Source organism: Kryptolebias marmoratus, linkage group LG3, assembly GCF_001649575.2.
Source record: "Kryptolebias marmoratus isolate JLee-2015 linkage group LG3, ASM164957v2, whole genome shotgun sequence".
Lineage (NCBI taxonomy): Eukaryota > Metazoa > Chordata > Actinopteri > Cyprinodontiformes > Rivulidae > Kryptolebias > Kryptolebias marmoratus.
In genome coordinates, this window is record NC_051432.1 from 23,582,551 (window position 1) to 23,600,272 (window position 17,722).

At 40.2% G+C, this 17,722-nt stretch overlaps 2 protein-coding genes across 7 annotated transcripts; one reads left to right on the top strand and one right to left on the bottom strand.

The window, feature by feature from the left end:
• The first annotated feature begins 1,077 nt into the window (after window positions 1-1,077).
• On the top strand, window positions 1,078-7,586 carry cant1b (calcium activated nucleotidase 1b). Of its 5 annotated transcripts, none has more exons than XM_017417064.3 (6): window positions 1,080-1,566; window positions 2,106-2,212; window positions 3,333-3,920; window positions 4,000-4,140; window positions 4,276-4,479; window positions 5,620-7,586. In XM_017417064.3, the coding sequence occupies exons 3-6, from the start codon at window positions 3,392-3,394 to the stop codon at window positions 5,988-5,990; spliced, it is 1,245 nt and encodes a 414-aa protein (XP_017272553.1). In that variant the 5' UTR covers window positions 1,080-1,566; window positions 2,106-2,212; window positions 3,333-3,391; the 3' UTR covers window positions 5,991-7,586. The 5 variants fall into 5 exon arrangements, with proteins under 5 accessions (XP_017272551.1, XP_017272553.1, XP_017272552.1 ...); XM_017417063.3 differs by lacking the exon at window positions 1,080-1,566 and adding an exon at window positions 1,701-1,930; XM_017417062.3 differs by lacking the exon at window positions 2,106-2,212 and having other exon boundaries at window positions 1,078-1,566.
• ogal (O-GlcNAcase like) lies at window positions 7,525-15,737 on the bottom strand. Of its 2 annotated transcripts, none has more exons than XM_017417061.3 (17): window positions 15,417-15,737; window positions 15,189-15,240; window positions 14,456-14,553; window positions 13,330-13,460; window positions 12,943-13,114; window positions 12,395-12,493; window positions 12,168-12,265; window positions 11,945-12,089; window positions 10,667-10,765; window positions 10,326-10,585; window positions 10,075-10,249; window positions 9,276-9,361; window positions 9,071-9,163; window positions 8,912-8,997; window positions 8,401-8,521; window positions 8,191-8,320; window positions 7,525-7,927 (listed from the first exon to the last, which is right to left on the bottom strand). In XM_017417061.3, the coding sequence occupies exons 1-17, from the start codon at window positions 15,487-15,489 to the stop codon at window positions 7,791-7,793; spliced, it is 2,055 nt and encodes a 684-aa protein (XP_017272550.1). In that variant the 5' UTR covers window positions 15,490-15,737; the 3' UTR covers window positions 7,525-7,790. The 2 variants fall into 2 exon arrangements, with proteins under 2 accessions (XP_017272550.1, XP_017272548.1); XM_017417059.3 differs by having other exon boundaries at window positions 12,168-12,307.
• Between the last annotated feature and the right edge of the window lie 1,985 nt (window positions 15,738-17,722).

Consider the following 17,722-nt stretch of genomic DNA (forward strand, 5'->3'; position numbering starts at 1 on the left):
ACATAATAAAATTATCTTAAGCACGGTTAATTACAAAGGCATTTTACCTCCATGAGTAAAATGCAGTAGCAAGGCAGTCACTTCCCTGATTCTAACTTTTTAGTTAATACCACACGTTTATGTTTAAACGCGAGACCTTGACTTCACAGAAGCATAACACAGAAAGTTTTACGTTAAAACCAGCGCTAATAACGTCCGGTATTGATGCACGTCTTCTGCAGTAAAGTTAGACTCACTAATCTCCTTGTTAAACAGCCTTGTTATTAAAAGAAAAACACTTACTGATTAAATGTAACGCCGTCCGGACATTTTCCGTGAAGATTTGTGCAGAAAAATGCAGCATAAAAAGAAGGCATTCCTGTATAGATAAGCGCAAAAGCGGAGCTGTATTACTATCGTAAGATGGCGGCGTTTTTAGCTCATCCAAAGTCACGTGATGTCATGTCTATCCATATAAGTCATTGTTAAAAGGCTAAAATAAGAAGCTCGCGACGTTAGCTGTTAGCAGTTAGCTAACGTCCGTTAAAGAGCCGTTAGAAAAGCGACGGTTCTGGAAATGGTTAAGTGTCGTAGTGTTTTTTCCCCTTCTTTTTAGATATATCTTGCTTGTGTTTAAACTGTTAAAGTCGTTCAGACCTTTTAGGTTTATTTTGTGGTTTATTCGTCTTCATTTCAAACAGAGAATCGAGTTTGATAAAGTTTTTTTAAAAGTGTCACCGGCTTTCACTCCCAACCAACACAAGTCTTCCTGTTCGGACAAAAGCAGGAATCGATAAACTATCCTTGATTTCACCGATGAAAACCCGTTTTAATCAAGGGATAAGAACAGTGAATATATCAACATTTCACCCCTGATGGCAAAATGAGGAGTTTTTCCATATTAAGTTATTATTTTCCAATTCTCCATTTAAGAAGTTTCAAAATGATGTACAGGTTGTTGAAATTTGGTGATTTATGTTTTTAATCTTTTAGGAAAGTGTTGATTTGAATGATTTCATCAGGAAAATCCAGCCCTATATTTAAAAAGGAAAATGCTCAAGCTTTATAACAACCCAAAACATTATAAGAAGGGATTTCCCAGCTCTACGGCAAGCCGGTGGAGAAAAATGGCCAGTTTCAAAGTAAATTAGGTTAGGGTTATAAAACAAAGAATTATTTCTGAAGACATACATGTTAGAAAACTTTAATCTAAAGTTAGATTAGGAAGATTAAAAGCTATTTTAGTTACAGTCAAATCCATATTTTGGCAAAAATCCATATTTATTCACTTATTTTGCTCATTTTGCCAGCATGAGTCTGCAGAAAAGTTTTTAAACTTTAACACTGATCGCTGACTGGGGCTTTACTCCTCTTTCTTCATTTATTATTGAAAGCCCGACTCTTTCTTGGCTCCACAGGAAAGGGGAGAAACTTGAGGGAGTGCAGAGGAGGGAGAGGAGGAGGAGGAAGAGTTGATGAGGGCAGTCATTCATGTGGGAACGAGGGCTGGACTTCACTGTGGGATGTGCACGAAGGAGAGCTGCATGACGGCTGCAGTGTGCTCAGGAGAGAAGAGGCAAGGAAAGGGTGAATAATAATTTGATTCTTTGTTTAGCATGCAAACAAAACAGAGCTTTTCTGTTTATTGGAGCAACAGGGGGGAAAATACGGGTCGTGGATTCATTAGTGACAACAGGGTCATTATTGCTTGGCCAAGTGTTTCGTGTTGCTCGACAAGCGTGAACTTGTTTTAGAAGAGGCAGCAGGGGAAATATGTGATGGAAGATTATCTGTTCCAGTTGGCTATCATTAAAAGCCTCTTGGGAAATATTTTTAGTTCTCCTTTTATCAGTTTGTTGTCACCTGTTACAGAATAACTGACGGTCACCTCCTTGCTTTCATAAAAAAAACAAAAAGCAAAAAAAAAAAAGCACAGCTCATATTTCAGCAGGTAAGCACGTCTTCTCACCTAACCTGAAACTTGTTATTCATTTGTTCTTAAAGTGTAAAACAGACAGAAAAGCTCATCTTAAAGGAAAGTCGCTGCCTTCGTGAGTTCGGTCTTAAACTATCAGGTTGCAGGATTGCAGGAACACGTTCTTCAGATGTTTGTTCTTCATCTGCAGAAGAACTCCCAGGAACCGAACAAGAAAAACTTATTTGATAGCAGCACATAAATGGGCTTTTTGTCTCTGGATGTTCTGATAAAAAAATCAGTCCTTCATCATTTCAGGTTAGCTCTTTAAATTTTACTTTTTTATGTTGGTAGACAAGTGTCTGTTAGAGTTGACTGTGGTTAACCTAACCCTGAAGCTTAAATCTGTTTAAAAGGAAGTTTAAAATAAAATGCTATGATTGTATTAATGTTCTCCCCACATCAGCATCAACAGCTGTTTTAAATTCTTCTTATTTATAAAAAAAAAGTCTGCTGTCTGAACGACTGAAGCCTGTTTTAAATACAAGCAGCTGCAGTTTCCAGTTCCCGAAAGCGTTTTAAGGATTTCCTAAAGCATTTGCAGTTATGTAAAACTTTATCATCACAATCAAAAACACAGCAGAAACGTTGAGTTTTTGCGACTCAAGGAAACAACATTGTTTAATACAAGAAAAACTTCTTTTTTTTTTTTTGGAGGAATGCATTTTGCCTTTTATGTCATAGATTTAAACTAAGATAATTTTATAGTGAAGTTGGAGCCGTTTTGGTCAAACCTGGTTAAAAAATGTTTTCTGCAAGATCACGTGATCTAGTAGCGCTCGGAGTACGTGTTGTAAATGATTCTCAGCTACTACCACACCGGATTTTACATTAATATCTGTAAAACTGGGTGAGTTGTAACCGTTTCATACAGAGCTTGAATTAGTTGTTTTTTTTCCAACCTGCGTCATTAAAAGCAGAATTTCTTTAAATCTTTAAATCTCTCTGGGACAGTGTTTACAGTAAAATGATCAGAGCAGAGTTATTTCAGCTGGCCCTGCCCTCATTCTGAGGGAGCAGAATGGGCCAGCTGCCCACTCGGTTTGCGTTTTGCACGACACAACAACCCTCTGTTCTGAATAAAAGAACAATGGAAACAAGAGCCCGTTGGACCAACTTGTCCTTCACCCTGTGTTTGTTCTTTCATCTTTCCCAGCTATTATTTTTAGGGTTTTAATCAAGCGTCAGTGTTTTAAATGTCTAAAAATATGCTGTAATGATCTAAAATACTCATATTTTAAACACACAGAATTTGCTCAATTGGATAAAAAACATTTGTTTGGTTAGATTTTTCTTTGTCAGCATCTTAACTTTTCTGTTTTGTGCTCATCCTCTGTCGTGTCCTTCGCTGATGCATCCTCCTCGTCTTCATTCTCAGACGGTTGTAGGTTCCATCCCCAGCCCTCGCCTGACTCTGAGGATGACGCTGAAACGTCCATGAGCTCTTTTCGAATCGCTGTCCGAAGCTTCCCGCTGGCCTTGGCGTCTATGACACAGGCTGCAGCCTCAGATCTGCGCTTCCATCCAAGATGGAGAGCGATAACTGTGACTACCCTGCTGGCTGTGGTGCTCATGTTGTATCTGCACCGGACCGTAGGGGACAGAAAATCCCCAACCAAAGGCTACCACCAGAGCAGGGTTCAAATTCCCAGTGAGGCTGAGCATGACGTTTTCAGGGACACTAATAGTGCCAATTCACAAAGACTCGTTTGGTGCCAAAAAAGGGGGAAACCCTACAATGACACATATCCATTAAGTCCACCGGAGAAGACACGGGATGGGGTCCGCTACCGAATAGGAGTTATTGCAGATCTGGACACGGCATCACAAAGCTCCAAGGATCAGACGTGGTTCAGCTACATGAAACGAGGCTACCTCACCGTTTCAGAAAGCGCTGACAGCCTGAAGGTGGAATGGGATGCTGACACCGCCATCCTGGAGAGCAATCTGGCCGAGAAAGGGCGAGGTATGTGGGCCTAAAGATAATACCTGTTCATTCAGATAAATGTGGGATCTAATGGCCTGCCTGATTACCTCTGCTGCAGGTATGGAGCTGTCAGAGCTGGTGGCGTTCAACGGTCACCTGTACAGCGTAGATGACCGTACAGGTGTGGTGTACAGGATTGATGGAAGCCGAGCCATTCCCTGGGTAATATTACCTGATGGAGATGGCTCAGTCTCTAAAGGTCAGTCTTTAAGATCCAGAATCATGGCCTGAGAAGCTTTCTAACAAGCATATGTATGTATTTCACTTAAAAATGAAGAAAACTAGTAAGCGAGTGTTGGAAAATAAAGGGTTAATCTGTACTTTGATGGTGCAGGATTCAAGGCTGAGTGGCTCGCGGTGAAGGACGAGCACCTGTTCGTTGGAGGCCTGGGGAAGGAGTGGACGACAACGTCCGGGGAAGTCGTCAACAACAACCCAGAGTGGGTGAAAGTTGTTGGCTACAGGGGCGAGGTGCAGCATGAAAACTGGGTGCCTTATTACAACGCCCTGAGGAGCGCCGCAGGGATCGAACCACCAGGTACCGAGTTCCTTTATTTGCAGAGTCCTTCACACACCACAAGGACCTGGATTTAGGTTTCAAATTTAATTTGTAACGCAAAAGAAGCACAAAAGAAATGGACGACTTACCAGAGTCTGTACTACAGGATGAATGGTTTAATGAGAATACTTATTCAAGGTTTTGGAGGTAGTTTTATCTTTACGGCATCTAATTTTAAAGCACTCTGTGTATAAAAGTAAAAAAACTCTTAGATTATTTAAAAAATTGTATTATATCTCCTTGCTTAGAAACAAGGAAATGGCCTATTTAAAGATTTGAATTATATAATTGGGCTTTTTTGTTTATGTTTTAATGATTTTTAGATGTACAAACAATAATAAAATGCATAAAGGTAAATTATTGTTGGATCTACTTGTTTTAATAATTATAATAACAATAATAATAGGCATAATAGTTGTTCATGAATTCACACAGCGGGTCTTTTCCCATCTTGTTTTTTGAGAAGCTGCTGCGGCTGTTGCCAAACATAGATTATATTTCTTAAACACTCATATTTTTTGGATCATGGCTGGTTCTTCTTAAATATGGAGCTTTAAATCCATGTCTGTTATTAGTCACCAACACACCCCTTTTACACAATACTCACAGCCGGAGTTACAAAACAACAGGCTGACTTAACCAATTTACAGCCAGCATTGTGATGTCTAAGTACCGTTTTAATTGTCAGGATTAAAAAAGACAAATAAAAAATGATGTTGAACTTGTTTTTTTGTCCCGGACTCCGTCTGCGCCAACGCTGCAATGAAGCTGGATTCCCAGCAGAATCGAGAAGCTCTTTTTTAAAATCAAACCACCTGAAAATCAGCCTACACTTTGTTTGTTTTTTTATTTTCAGTGCTTGATAATGATGCTGCTGTGCTGCAGTCATAAAAAAGGCTGAAGTTTACCTAACAAGTCCAAAAGTTTGATTAAACAGGAAGTGATTTCTGTTCATCACATTTATTGGTAAACTGAACACGGTGGAGTCTTTAAACTCTGCTGCAGAATATTCACACAAACGTCTCGCTGCAGACACGGATGGGATGCGAAGTTGACTCAGTTTATCGTAACTGAGCACCAAGGAGACATTAACAGATGTTTCTGTCACTTGTCCTGCAGGATACCTCATCCATGAATCAGCGGTTTGGAGCGAGCGTCTCCAGCGTTGGTTCTTCCTGCCTCGCCGCGCCAGCCACGAGCGCTACGACGAGACGGCCGACGAGCGACGTGCCGCCAACCTCCTCCTGTCCAGCCCCGCGGACTTCAACCACGTGACCACGCAGCGCGTCGGGCCTTTAAACCCCACCCACGGCTTCTCCTCGTTTAAATTTGTTCCAGACACGGACGATCAGATCGTCTTAGCTCTGAAGTCAGAGGAGGACGGCGGCAGGATCGCCACGTATGTCATCGGTTTCACGCTGGACGGTCAGCTGCTGATGCCCGAGACGAAGATAGGAGACGTGAAGTACGAAGGGCTGGAGTTCATCTGAAAGTGGCAGGGTTAAATGTTTAACTTCCTTATTTAAATGATGTTTCATTCCTTATCAGTTTCACTGAGAGACACGACCAAAAGTGATATATTTCACCCTGAAAATCAGCTGCTGATACACAACAGATATTCTCAGTCAGGCAACAGAAAACACACTACACTACTTCCTCTCAGTGCTGCTAGGTGTTTGTCTTCTTATATTCTGAGTGGAAATGTCTGCTTAGTTGAAACGACTAAAGCACAGGAACCAAAATGGTGGGACAATGTAAAAAAAATATTTAAAACAGATTTTATTGATTAGAAAAAAACTGAAACAGTTTTTTATTGAAATTTGCACAAAAGGGGCATATCAAACACTAAAACTGAAAAATATGCATATATTTTTAGAAGTATTTAAAGAAATAGCAGCAGGTTTGCTGCATTACCTTTTATTTAATTAAAACTAAGAGTTTTTAGGCGTCTGTTTTGACAGTAAAATGTATCAGCGGGTCAGTCCAGAGTTAGAGCAGGGACCAGAAAAGTCACAGGTGTCACGGGATCTTGCGTTTTATTTATTTTTAATATAAAATATATTTAACCTGAATTTATAGATGCATCAACCTGTTTTCCAAGAAAAAGCTTCCTGAGTTCACGCTGTGACTTCATGTCACCTGACCTGAAGAGGAAGACATTTAATGTTTTCTCTTGTTTAATAAGATTTCTTCTGCTTAACAGATTATTTTAATATTTTGTACCAAAGATGTAAAACCCTTTATTTTATCTGGACATTCAGCCTCTTTCAGTAGATGTTTTTACCGGATTATTTGATTGTTACTGAACTTTTAAATGACCAAACTAAGTGTGATATTTCTGTTGCCTTTGTTCCAATTTATTTAAAAATGTGTTGCTGACATTAAAGATATTATTTAAAAAAAAATAGTAATTTAGTTTCAAAATCTGAAATTTGTCTGCTTCTCAGTTTCATGTATTTTTTAAGGTGTTGTATAATTTAAAAGGAGTTTCTGTAGAAACTTTTGTAAGTTTGTGTCCATCTTCCTGTCAGACTCAGGATAACATGCAAAAAAAAAGCTCTTGCAGGACTTGAAAGTGTGTTAATTTCTGTTTTAATACGACACATTTTTATTTCTGAGCTCCACCTTGTGTACAACAAGCAGTGACATTAAAACCCCTGAGTTGAGGTTTTAAATGAAAGTTATCTTGCTACAGTTCAGTCTCCAGCTGTGGCACCTTTTGTTTCTTCCATTTACGTGGAACATACCTTGAAATAAAATCCCAGATAAATCAATTTTCTTGTGTATCGGAGCCACGCTGGCCTCCTAGAGCAGACGTAAACAGTATGAGGAAGGTGGTTTTTATTTAGTTATTCTGGGCTGATTCTGCCTAGTCTAAATTTTATATGCTTCTAAAGCAAGAAAGAAATTGAACTGGTATTTAATTGACCTTTTTTTATAATCAGCCATAAAGAAAATATACTTCATTGTTTTATTATTCAGTCTGAGTGTTTCATTAATGAGTGCATGTATCAGAAAACTGCACAGTGTTAACATGTTTTATTCTGCAAATCATCACACTTCTTTTAATAAAAAAAAAAAAAAAATCACAATATTTTCCACAAAATCAACTCCCATATATTACGCACTTCATGTTCAGTTGATTAGCTGTAAATTCACATATAACCCGAAACAATCTGTCAAAAAAAAAGACCCAAAACAAAGCAAAAAGAGACCGTTTAACATGCCTCAAAGACGGCAATTATTTCCTCGGGTTTAATAAAAACATCTTTAATCTGAGGAAAGTTTGTTTACAGGCTCGTCGCCATGACAACGACATCTTGAGGTAGACCATCTGTCTGGAAGGGTTTGAAGGAGCCGAGCTTGGAGTAGAAGTCGAGCATCCTCCGATCACCCTGCCTCAGCTCACAAAACGCCCCTCTGGACCCTGAGAGGCAAATACACGCAGCATCTTTGTTCAGAGGATCGGCGATGAATTAAGAACATTTTAACGACTCACTCGTATGATCAAACAAGTGGTTTTAATTCAAATTGCAGCCTCCTTCAAATTTGAAAACCATCTTTAAGAGCAGATTAGCAGGAGAACAGCTGAACAGCTCCCCCTTGTGGTGAGTCTTGTACCTCATAAAGTAAACGTTCAATGAGCCGCATCAAAACTTTTCCGGTTCGTAATGCGAGGTCTCGACCTACCGCTGCTCCGGACGGACGACAACAGCTGACCAATCATGCGCTTGGCTGGAGACGGATCCGTGACCCGAGGAAGCACTTTCAACGCAACCAGGGAGGGGAAATCCTTGAACAACGAGTCGCTCACAGCTCTCTGAAACGACAGATACCGTTCAGTCAAGTCATTCTGTGTTTTATTACAGAAAACAATCAAATCTTGCATTTTTTAATCACCTGAATCTTGGCTGCGGCTGGTTTGGCATCAGTGAGCGCCAGCGCAAAACCACAGATCCCAAACTCGTCCTCGAGAACAAGAGCGCACTGAGGCGAGGGGGGGATTTCACCTGCCGACAGGCTGCAGTGAGCAGGAAAATAAAAAAACATTTAAATTAAAATAATGTGGTCTTTCAGTCTTTCTAAGAAATGCTGTCCATTCCGTAAGATAACCCAGAAGTATCTCTGTGCCAAATTCTCTAAAATGCTCAAAAAATATGAGCTTTAAGTGCTTCTTTTATCCTTCCTCCAGTCCTGGAAACCTCTTAAAAACATATTTTAAAACAAATATTCCTTACAGCTGTAGCTTTAAAACCAAAGTTTGTACATTTTTACTCCTCAGGCTTCATCTAAACAGGTAAAAGATCAGAACAGTGAGTGTGTGAACGGTTGAACTGACAACAAAAAAAAATAAGTTTGGATTTTTCCTAAAATAAAAACGTGATTTTTCACTACCTGCATCGTTTCTTACCGATCACTGATGAGCGGCGGCTGCGTCAGAGGGCTTTGGTCTTTTCCTTCTCTTTGCATTTCCTCAAAAATCTTCTGCACCTCGGTCTAAGACAGGAAAACACTTCTGTGTAACATCTTTTCTGAATTCTGACCAAAAGGTGACACTAAGGATCCTCACCTTGTCCTCCTTGGCGTACGAGCGTATGAAGTAAACCTGCGTCATTGGAGGGTCTTTGAAAAGGTCCTTGTTTCCGTGTCCCGGCAGCATCCTCTGCGAACACAAAACCATCGTTAACAAGGTCATTTTACAGGTTCCTGACTTGACAATTGTCTGCAGGTACAGATTTTTTCAAATCAAGAAATTACTGCGTTGGTTTGGTTACCTGGAACTCTCCGGAGAGGCCTCCTCGGAAGCCCCAGGGTTCAGGATCATCACTCATTAACAGCGAGGAGGGTCGACCCTGCCCTCCTGTGGACAAATACATCAAACTTTAACCTACAACATAAAGCCAGTATCTCACCGCGACTGTTGGCGACTAAAAACTGAGAGAAAAAGTTTCACTGAACATGGAGCGTTTGTGAAGCGACCAGTGAGCCGTGCGGCCGCATTCTGAGCGGTCAATTTCAAAAACCGCAGGATGTTTTCCTGTGTGCGGCTTGCAAAACTCTATTCTAGGCCGATTATTTTGTTGCTCACCTCATACCCCCATCCAGGTTTATGATTTAATTTCCTAGAGTACACTTTTAAAATAAAAACAGGCATATTTGGACCCGTTTTAAAGACGTTTGTGTGAATGCCGATTCAGCATTTTCTTATTTATTTGAATTTTTCTGTACGTTTTTTTAGGCATTCGTACATCAAAACGTTCGGTTCGTTCAGGAAATGCGTGCTAAGACTTTTGTAACTTTTAATTAAATATTTTCTGCATATAAATACAAAAGGCAACTTTTTCAGGTTATCATTTATCATTGTTGTGGTTTTGTCGCCAACATACCATCACTGGTATCCATCGTGTTCAAATCCAGATTTCTCCACATGTTCACATTAACTCGTCATAATTTAATGATACGATGCGTAACATCCATATTCCTCATTTGTCTGTATTTTTGATTAAAATGAAATGTTTCTGAACTCAGGGTCGTGCAGACGGATCAGCCCTCTGGAAGGAAACGTTTTCTCACCGAGTGTTTTCACGTAGGCTCGTGCCAGACCAACCCCGCTCTTGATGTCGCAGATGTAGTTGTACAGGTCGTACAGGATGCTGCGGTTCGGGGCGTTCGAGAGACGGTTGAACATCTGGACCACGTCTTCGCATCTGCCGTCGAACCGCTGCGCCTTGGAGTGCCACTCCTCCGTCTGAGAAACACTGCCAATGTGAGGGATTTCTGAGGGGCAACGGAAGAACGATTCGTAAAACGGGAACTACCGCTACCTCATCCGTCTGCGCAGCAGCAGCCTGCCTGTGGTTTTTCAGCCAGTTCAGCTCCTCCAGCATGCTCCTGGCTGTGGGCCCGTACTCATAAGGTAAGTAGAAGAGGTCTGACAGCAGATTCAAGTCGTCCATAGTCAGAGGCTCAGCCGTGTACAACGGGTTCTCTCCTGGACCGGGAACGTAGGGGTTCTCGTCCACGTCTGTCTGCATGGGCTCCTCGTCCGAAGAGACTTTCTTTAGGCGAGCTGGACGACACGGACCTGGAAGCACACAGAGGGTTTCTTTTCTCTTCTGTTTCTGATTTATGAGATCATTCAACAAGCCTTCAGAGCCCTCCCCACCTCCGGACTGATCTGTGCTCATGAACTCCTGCAGCCAGTCGGTGAGGGCCAGGGTCAGGGCCTTCTGGGGGCTGTAGCCCGGGTCCGTCTCCTCATCACCTGGAGACAGAAAATGTATTTGAAGCTCAGGACAAACTCAAAAAAATCTAATTAGAACCTTTTTTATGCAGCAAATATACAAAACAGAATCCTTAATGTTTTGGCTTCTGTCTGTCGGTGTGTTTGTTAGTAAAATATCTCCTGAACCACAGAACAGATTTTACTGAAACTCAATCACAAGAAAAACGAAATGAAAAATATAATAACCCTTTATCTTGATGATACAAGGAATGTTATCTTAAAATTGTGAGACAGTAAAGCGTTATCACAACAAAACGACCTTCGTTATCATGACGAGATAACTTGTTATCTTAAGATAATACCACAAAAATAAATGTTAATTTTTTAATTTTGTTTTGTCATTTAGGTTCTAAAGCACCAGATGAAGTAAAACTGCATGACAGAGTGATAGAAGATCTACTGCTTTCTAAGGGAAGTTTTTTCCCTTTATGAGATTTTCTTAGTCACCAATAACCAGTGGTGGCCAATCCTGGTCCTGGAGGGAAACTATTCTGCATGTTTTCTTTGTTTCTCTGCTCCATTATACCTGATTTGAATCAATGGGTGATTAACAGGCTTCTGCAAAACATGAAGAGGTGATTTAACCTCTGAATCAGGTGTGTTGGAGCAGGGAAACAAGGAAAACATGCAGGATAGTGTCCCTCGAGGACCAGGATTGCCCACCCCTGTTCTAGATCCTAGATGTCTGTTAAAACTCGTATTTGTTCATAAAGATCAAGTCTTTTCATGTGTATGTTGACCATGGGGTGTTAACTATATCTGGTGACCCTGAGAAAGACGCTAGAAGATTGCAGAAGTGTTAGTGGTGCACTTTTAGATTACATATTCGTTGTTGTGAGACTGCCCGCCTCCAAAGGTGGCCGAATCTCTGTGTGTTAGCAAAATTTCTCATGAACCACTGGATGGATTTTAATGAAATTCTTAGAAATTATTCACTGGTTGTACCTATATAAAGTGATTAACTTTTAGAGTGAACCCCGTTTAAGATGACAGCCACAGCTAAGTGATCTTAGCAAATACAAAAGTGGAGATAACTCAGCCACTTTCACAGATACCGAGCTAAAATTTGGTGTGGTAGTAGTTGAGAGTCATCCTCAACAACAGCAACAACAAAAACCCAGCTCCTGTGTTTGTTATCACTAAATCAAAGACACTCACCCATTTCCACGTCCTTCGACCCTTCATTAGGGAGTGCTTTACACCATGTTGCCAAAGTGTGGATGGCCACGAAGTTCGGGTAAAACTCACAGTTGGGATTTGAGAGAACTCCTCTCAGTTTGGGTATCAGCTCAGTGGGTCGGTCCTTGTCAGAGAAAAAAAATGTGTCATTGTTACAGACTGACAAATAACAACAGAGTTGGGATAAACTATAGGAACATACTTTATATGGGCCGAGGAAAAGCCTTTGTGGATCATAATCGTTGGCGTGAAGATTGTCCCAGATGACCGGTGCCCTCTTCAGGACAGAAGACACCTCCTCTATGGAATTAACAGAGATTTTGTGGGACACCACTTTTGGACCTAAAAACGGACATTTCATATATGTTTAAAAAACGTGGTAAAGAAACACATCTATGATTATTTCAGGGATGCCGAGCGTGACCTCACCCGTCCACAGAATGTCGATACCAGGCAGGAGCTTCTCTCCCACTGTGTTTAAATATGAAGACTGGGACACACTGGGGGTGCAAAACGCAGCACAGTAGTCTGGAGACACAGGAATTCAAGATTCATAAAAGATAATCAGCCCTTCAACATGTTAAAAAAAGCCTTTTTCTCTTCTCGATTTAACTTTAACAGGTTTTCACAGTTATTGAAAATAACGGCTGATCTTACATTGGTTTTAATTAAATCTCAGGACGGTAGAGATTTTTTTTTTTTTTTTTTACACAAACTGAACGTACACCAGATCCTCTGGATGTTCCCAAATAATAATTATAGAAGGAATAAAGGATACTAATGTTACTTTGCTGAACCTGCTTCTAAACTGAGGCTTATATTTGTGTTTTTTGCTGTTTTACAATTTAAGTGCCTCATTTATGCTTTAAAACTAATTTACAAATGGATCCAAGCAGCCTCTTCAGATGACTGTAAGTCCGTCCGCTCCTAACTGGACCGTTTGTTTTATCGCTCATGCTCTGTTCATTGTCTCTGACCCGTGGGGCAGAAGAGGAAGGCCTCAGGTCCTCCCAGGTGCAGGTACACCTCGTTGGTGACGTCCACCTGAGCGTGGGCGAAGGAGCTGAAGGCCTTCTTATCAGCCGGACACATTTCTGTCTCGATGTCATCGAAGAGCAAAGAGAACGACCTGCAGCCAAACTCCTTCACCTGAAAAACCAGCGGATCGATGTGGTGAATTTAAAGTTCAACTTGGACCAATGTACGTTAGGGTTACTGTGATTCCACCTTAGATTATACATATTATCAGCAGCTGCTTGGTGCTATCAGCTGAATCTAAATCTTTAGGGAACCATAAAACTAAACACCAGCAGTAATTAACTCATCTGCTGCTCCACCCTTCATCTCCGCTTCCAAAGTCCTACCTGATCCAGCTTCCTCTTCAGCGCGGCCACTTCTTTGGGGTTAGAAAACGTGATGTCCAGACCGGGAGAGATCGCGTAGATGAAGTTGATTTCGTGCTGTTTAGCTGCTGAAATCAGGGCAATCAGTTGTTCTAAAAAAGAAAAATAAAGAGGCAGAGAAGAAATGCTGTTTACGTGGAGGTGAGTGAAAGAAGACGGTAGCTTCTGGCCAACATGGACAGTAGGAGAGCAGCTGTAAGAATTTCATATTAATGGTGTTGTCAGTTTTCAGTGCAGATGTGTTTTCAGGAACGGATAACCAACATGTTCAAAACAGACCTGGGATCTGGCTGAAGACGTCTTTTGGATCAGGGCTGCAGTAAAACCTCTTTAAGGAAGTGACCTTTGAGCCAAGCCATCAGACACTGATTACAGAGAATATAGACCATCTGATCTGACCTGACAGTTTCAATGATTAAAACATAAAACTGTCAAGATTTAATCTGTAACACCGCTGATAACATGCAGAGATGCACAATGATTAGTCTTTAAACCACCTCTGCAGAGATAAAAAGACGGCTCAGACTTTAAAGTGACACCCAGAGAAAATCTAACAAATACAAAAGGCTGCAAAAGTTAGTTTTTTTAACAACTAAGTGTCGTTTAAGCAGCAGTGAATAAATATGTGTTTATTTTAACGTCAATAAATAGAGATAAATCCAACACTTATAGAAAATAAACACAGTTGGCTCAGATAATTGCAGTTTATTATGTGATGATTGTGACAGAGATAATAAATGCAGACGTAAAGAACAACTAATTTAGCATATTGTTTATATTTTGTTCAGTTTTTGATTATTACTGTGCACGGCTGTGAACGAGGATCTGAAAACCAACATGGGCTCAACATAAATTTAGAGTTGGAGCATTTTACTTTGACTTAATCAAACATAAATGAACCATAAAGCAAAATGTTTTACGCAATAAAAGCCATTTAAAAACACTCTGTGTAAGCACAGACAGTGTACACAGGAATTTCTTTCAGGAAATGTCATTACAGAGGACACCCATCAGCATGTTTATTTTGTTTTAACAGTGGTTATTCCTCTTCTAAAGACAGAGATCAGTGACTCTGGGTGAAACTCACCTGCCTCCTCAGGTGAGTATAACTCTCTCCAGTACGTCCGGTGTTTGTAGTCGTCTTTCGGAGCGTACAGGTATGTGTTCAATCCCCACTTCTGCTCCCTGAGAAACACAAACATTATGTCAGGGAGTTATGATTGATGAGGAAACTCTGCGAGCCGTCAGGAGACATTTGATCTAATCAGAAGATTTTTTTATGTTTGCACCACTGCTGTCTCATTTTGAGACCACATTTGAGGAAACATGACAGGTTGTGCTACAAAAACTGTAAATTTTACTTCCAGGGAGCCAAACCGTATTACATGTTTTTTAAAGAAGTCTTTCAAAGTTTGTTTTTTTTAACTCACTTTCCATCCAGTTCTTGTACCTGCCTGCATCATTTTTAGTTATCAGCTCTTTAGGAATCACCTTGTTAGTGTTAACCCCTCTTTGCGAGAAGCTGAAGTTCCTACAGATCTAATCTAAAACTGGTTATTTGCTAAGTTGTGCCTGGTTTATCCTGTGTGTGTTAAAGAGCCTGTTTATACCTGAATGGTTCATATGTCAGAGTTTAGTTGCTTAACACTCAAAAATATTTCTTATAGTCAGGCTGACTTGAGGACACAGACCACCTCAAAAGACTACAAGGAAGTCTGCCTCATTGGAGGCAAATTAGAAAGATTTTTTACACAATATTGTATGTTGTTTGCACACTTTCTGTTTATGTTTCTGCAGTATTTTCTTGTTTCAGGACATACCTTTTGAACAGCTCGGTTCTTTGTTCCATAGTCCATGGTCGCCCATAAAACCCTGCAACAAGCAAAGGTCAAATTTAGACTTTGAATTTTACCACACATGAGCAGACTTGACTAATATTCTTGATGCATTACTTCTAACAGTTTATACCCGGATGTTTGCACACAGATTCAGGAGTCCAGCAGGACCAGCAGGGTCTGGGCTGCTGGGCCTCTGATACCCGGGCTCACCTTCCACCACCCCGCTGATGAAGCGTCCTGACCCCCGGGTGGCCTGTCCCTCGGCTCGGTCTGCTGTCGACATGTTTTTACTGTGAAATGAAGCGTTTTCGTGTCTTCTTCGACAGCTGAACCTGCTCAGTACGCCCGCCTCACTCGCCTTTCTCACGTTGCTCTCCTACGCATGCGCAGACGGGTCACGAAAGCACTTGGGTCTAAAGTCTAAAGCTGTAAACTTTCTGGGTGAACAATAAAAATGCCTAATGTTTATTCACTCCGTCTCTCCCATCCAGCTGGCGGAACTTGTTATCGTCTCAGTATTCTTCTGTATTTTGCTGTGTTTCTTCTCCTCCTCTTGTTACAGCAGCGCCCTCCAGCGGCAAGAAATAACAACAACAACAACAAAACATAAATGCATTTAGAGTAGAAAATAATTCAACTTTTTTATGCATCCATCCAGAGTGCTTACCAAAAATAGATGTATATTTTACAAATGTACAGCAAGGTTGTTTATAAATATACTAAAAACTTAATGTATACATATGTACAGGTTATGAATGTACAGACTATGATGTATGATGATAATGTAGGTTATCTATTCAGTATATAAGATAGTGACTAACAGATTTACTGTGTAAACACAAGGTAATTGTTTAAAACGTTTAAAATGTTGTCAAAGTTGTAATTAAAACAAATAGTTTTTCTTTCTGTGCCATCTTTTATTAATAGTGGAACCTGAAAGAGATATTTTGTTTGTCTTCTGCAGCAAATAAACTGTATATTTAAAAACTGGAAATTAATAGAACCTACAAATCAGAAACATTGGATCAACGAGCTGTTGTTGTACTGCACTCCTGAAAAAACATCTCCATTCATATATTCTTTTCCTGTTATTTCTGCCCTTCTAAATATCTATGTCAAATGTAATCAAAAATATAATTTACTGTTGTACACTAATTGTAAATTTTAATTGGTTGTGCATTCTCAATAAATATATCTATTAAAAAAACAGAACAAAAAACAAATTATGAGCTTATCATGGCCAGGATACTTTTATCAGATTTTATTTATTTGTTTCAGCTGCCTCAAACTTAGTTATAATCTTTACTATTTACATTAAAATCCATTCTACGGCCACATAATAGATTGGGTTTCATTGACTCTTCTGAAGAGAGGTCCAATCAGGACAGATTACATACAGCTTTGAAACCTGCAGTCTGAGGTATTTAAAGCTCAGATGTTTGAGGCAGCTTCAGTCAGAAACAGAAAACATGGGAGGTGTTTGGCTTCTGATTGTTTGTGTGGTGGCTGCGTGGCTTGGAAAAGGTTTGTGCATCATGGCATTTTGTTTTATTGTTTCATGTTATGGTGTTTGAGTTAAACTGGACCGTGTATAAAAATGATGGGGTGTAGGTGAAAGTTTTCAGTTGGTGATGGGACTTGCTGATCTCTGTGATCTTGCCTAAATGGCTTTTGTTAAAAGAAACCTTGTAATTTCAGCTCCTAAAGGGCTCTTAACTTCTGCCTGTGAATAGCCTAAATAACTCTTAAAGTAGCTGTTTTGAAGTGGGTAGTTTCTGCACTAATTGTAATCTCAATAACAAGGCAACTGTACTCTTTAACAAGCAAAGACTTACCTAATTTGAGATGCTTTGAGAAGTTTTTAAACAAGTCTCATTTGATTAAATGTAATAGAATACAGGGTGAAAAAAGTTCCAGAAATGACTACACCTTAAGAAATTCTGAATTGGGTTAGGGTTAGATCAGGAAAACAAAATGCTAAAATTACTGAAACTGAATGTCTTTACAGGGTCAGCATTACCAATTGATGTGTCTGATGAAAAGACAGATAAAAAAAAGACAACACAGAATGGTAAGTAATGGGGGGAGGGGGGAAATCACATAAAAGAAAACAAAATTGCTTTAATTAATCTGTTTCTACAGTTCCGTCTCCAAATGAAATTGCTCTAAAAAATGTAGTGGCATTTCTCCAGTCAATGGACACAAGGCTGAAGCAACATGCTAAAGAAGGTAAAGGTGGAAAATTAAATGGTTTGCTTGCTGATCGGTGCATCTAGAGGACAAATGTTAAAGATTTAAGCTATTGTAGTAATAAAATTTCTTAAATTTAAGTGTACCTGGAAACCAATGAAGTGGAGGTGGCAAATGCCTATGAGCACAGGAAATCTGCTATACATGAAGCCCACAACGTGACTGCAGGCGACGAAGCCCACAACGTGACTGCAGGCGACGAAGCCCACAACGTGACTGCAGGCGACGAAGCCCACAACGTGACTGCAGGCGACGAAGCCCACAAC

Excerpts from the sequence above, each read along its gene's own strand:
- cant1b (XM_017417062.3), top strand. The coding sequence starts at position 1,455 with ATGAGGGCAGTCATTCATGTGGGAACGAGGGCTGGACTTCACTGTGGG. Across the intron at positions 3,921-3,999 it reads TCTGGCCGAGAAAGGGCGAG|GTATGGAGCTGTCAGAGCTG; the intron begins GTATGTGGGCCT and ends CCTCTGCTGCAG. Across the intron at positions 4,480-5,619 it reads CGCAGGGATCGAACCACCAG|GATACCTCATCCATGAATCA; the intron begins GTACCGAGTTCC and ends CTTGTCCTGCAG.
- ogal (XM_017417059.3), bottom strand. The coding sequence starts at position 15,489 with ATGTCGACAGCAGACCGAGCCGAGGGACAGGCCACCCGGGGGTCAGGA. Across the intron at positions 12,494-12,942 it reads CTTCCTCTTCTGCCCCACGG|ACTACTGTGCTGCGTTTTGC; the intron begins GTCAGAGACAAT and ends CTGTGTCTCCAG. Across the intron at positions 8,522-8,911 it reads CCGCCGCTCATCAGTGATCG|CCTGTCGGCAGGTGAAATCC; the intron begins GTAAGAAACGAT and ends TGCTCACTGCAG.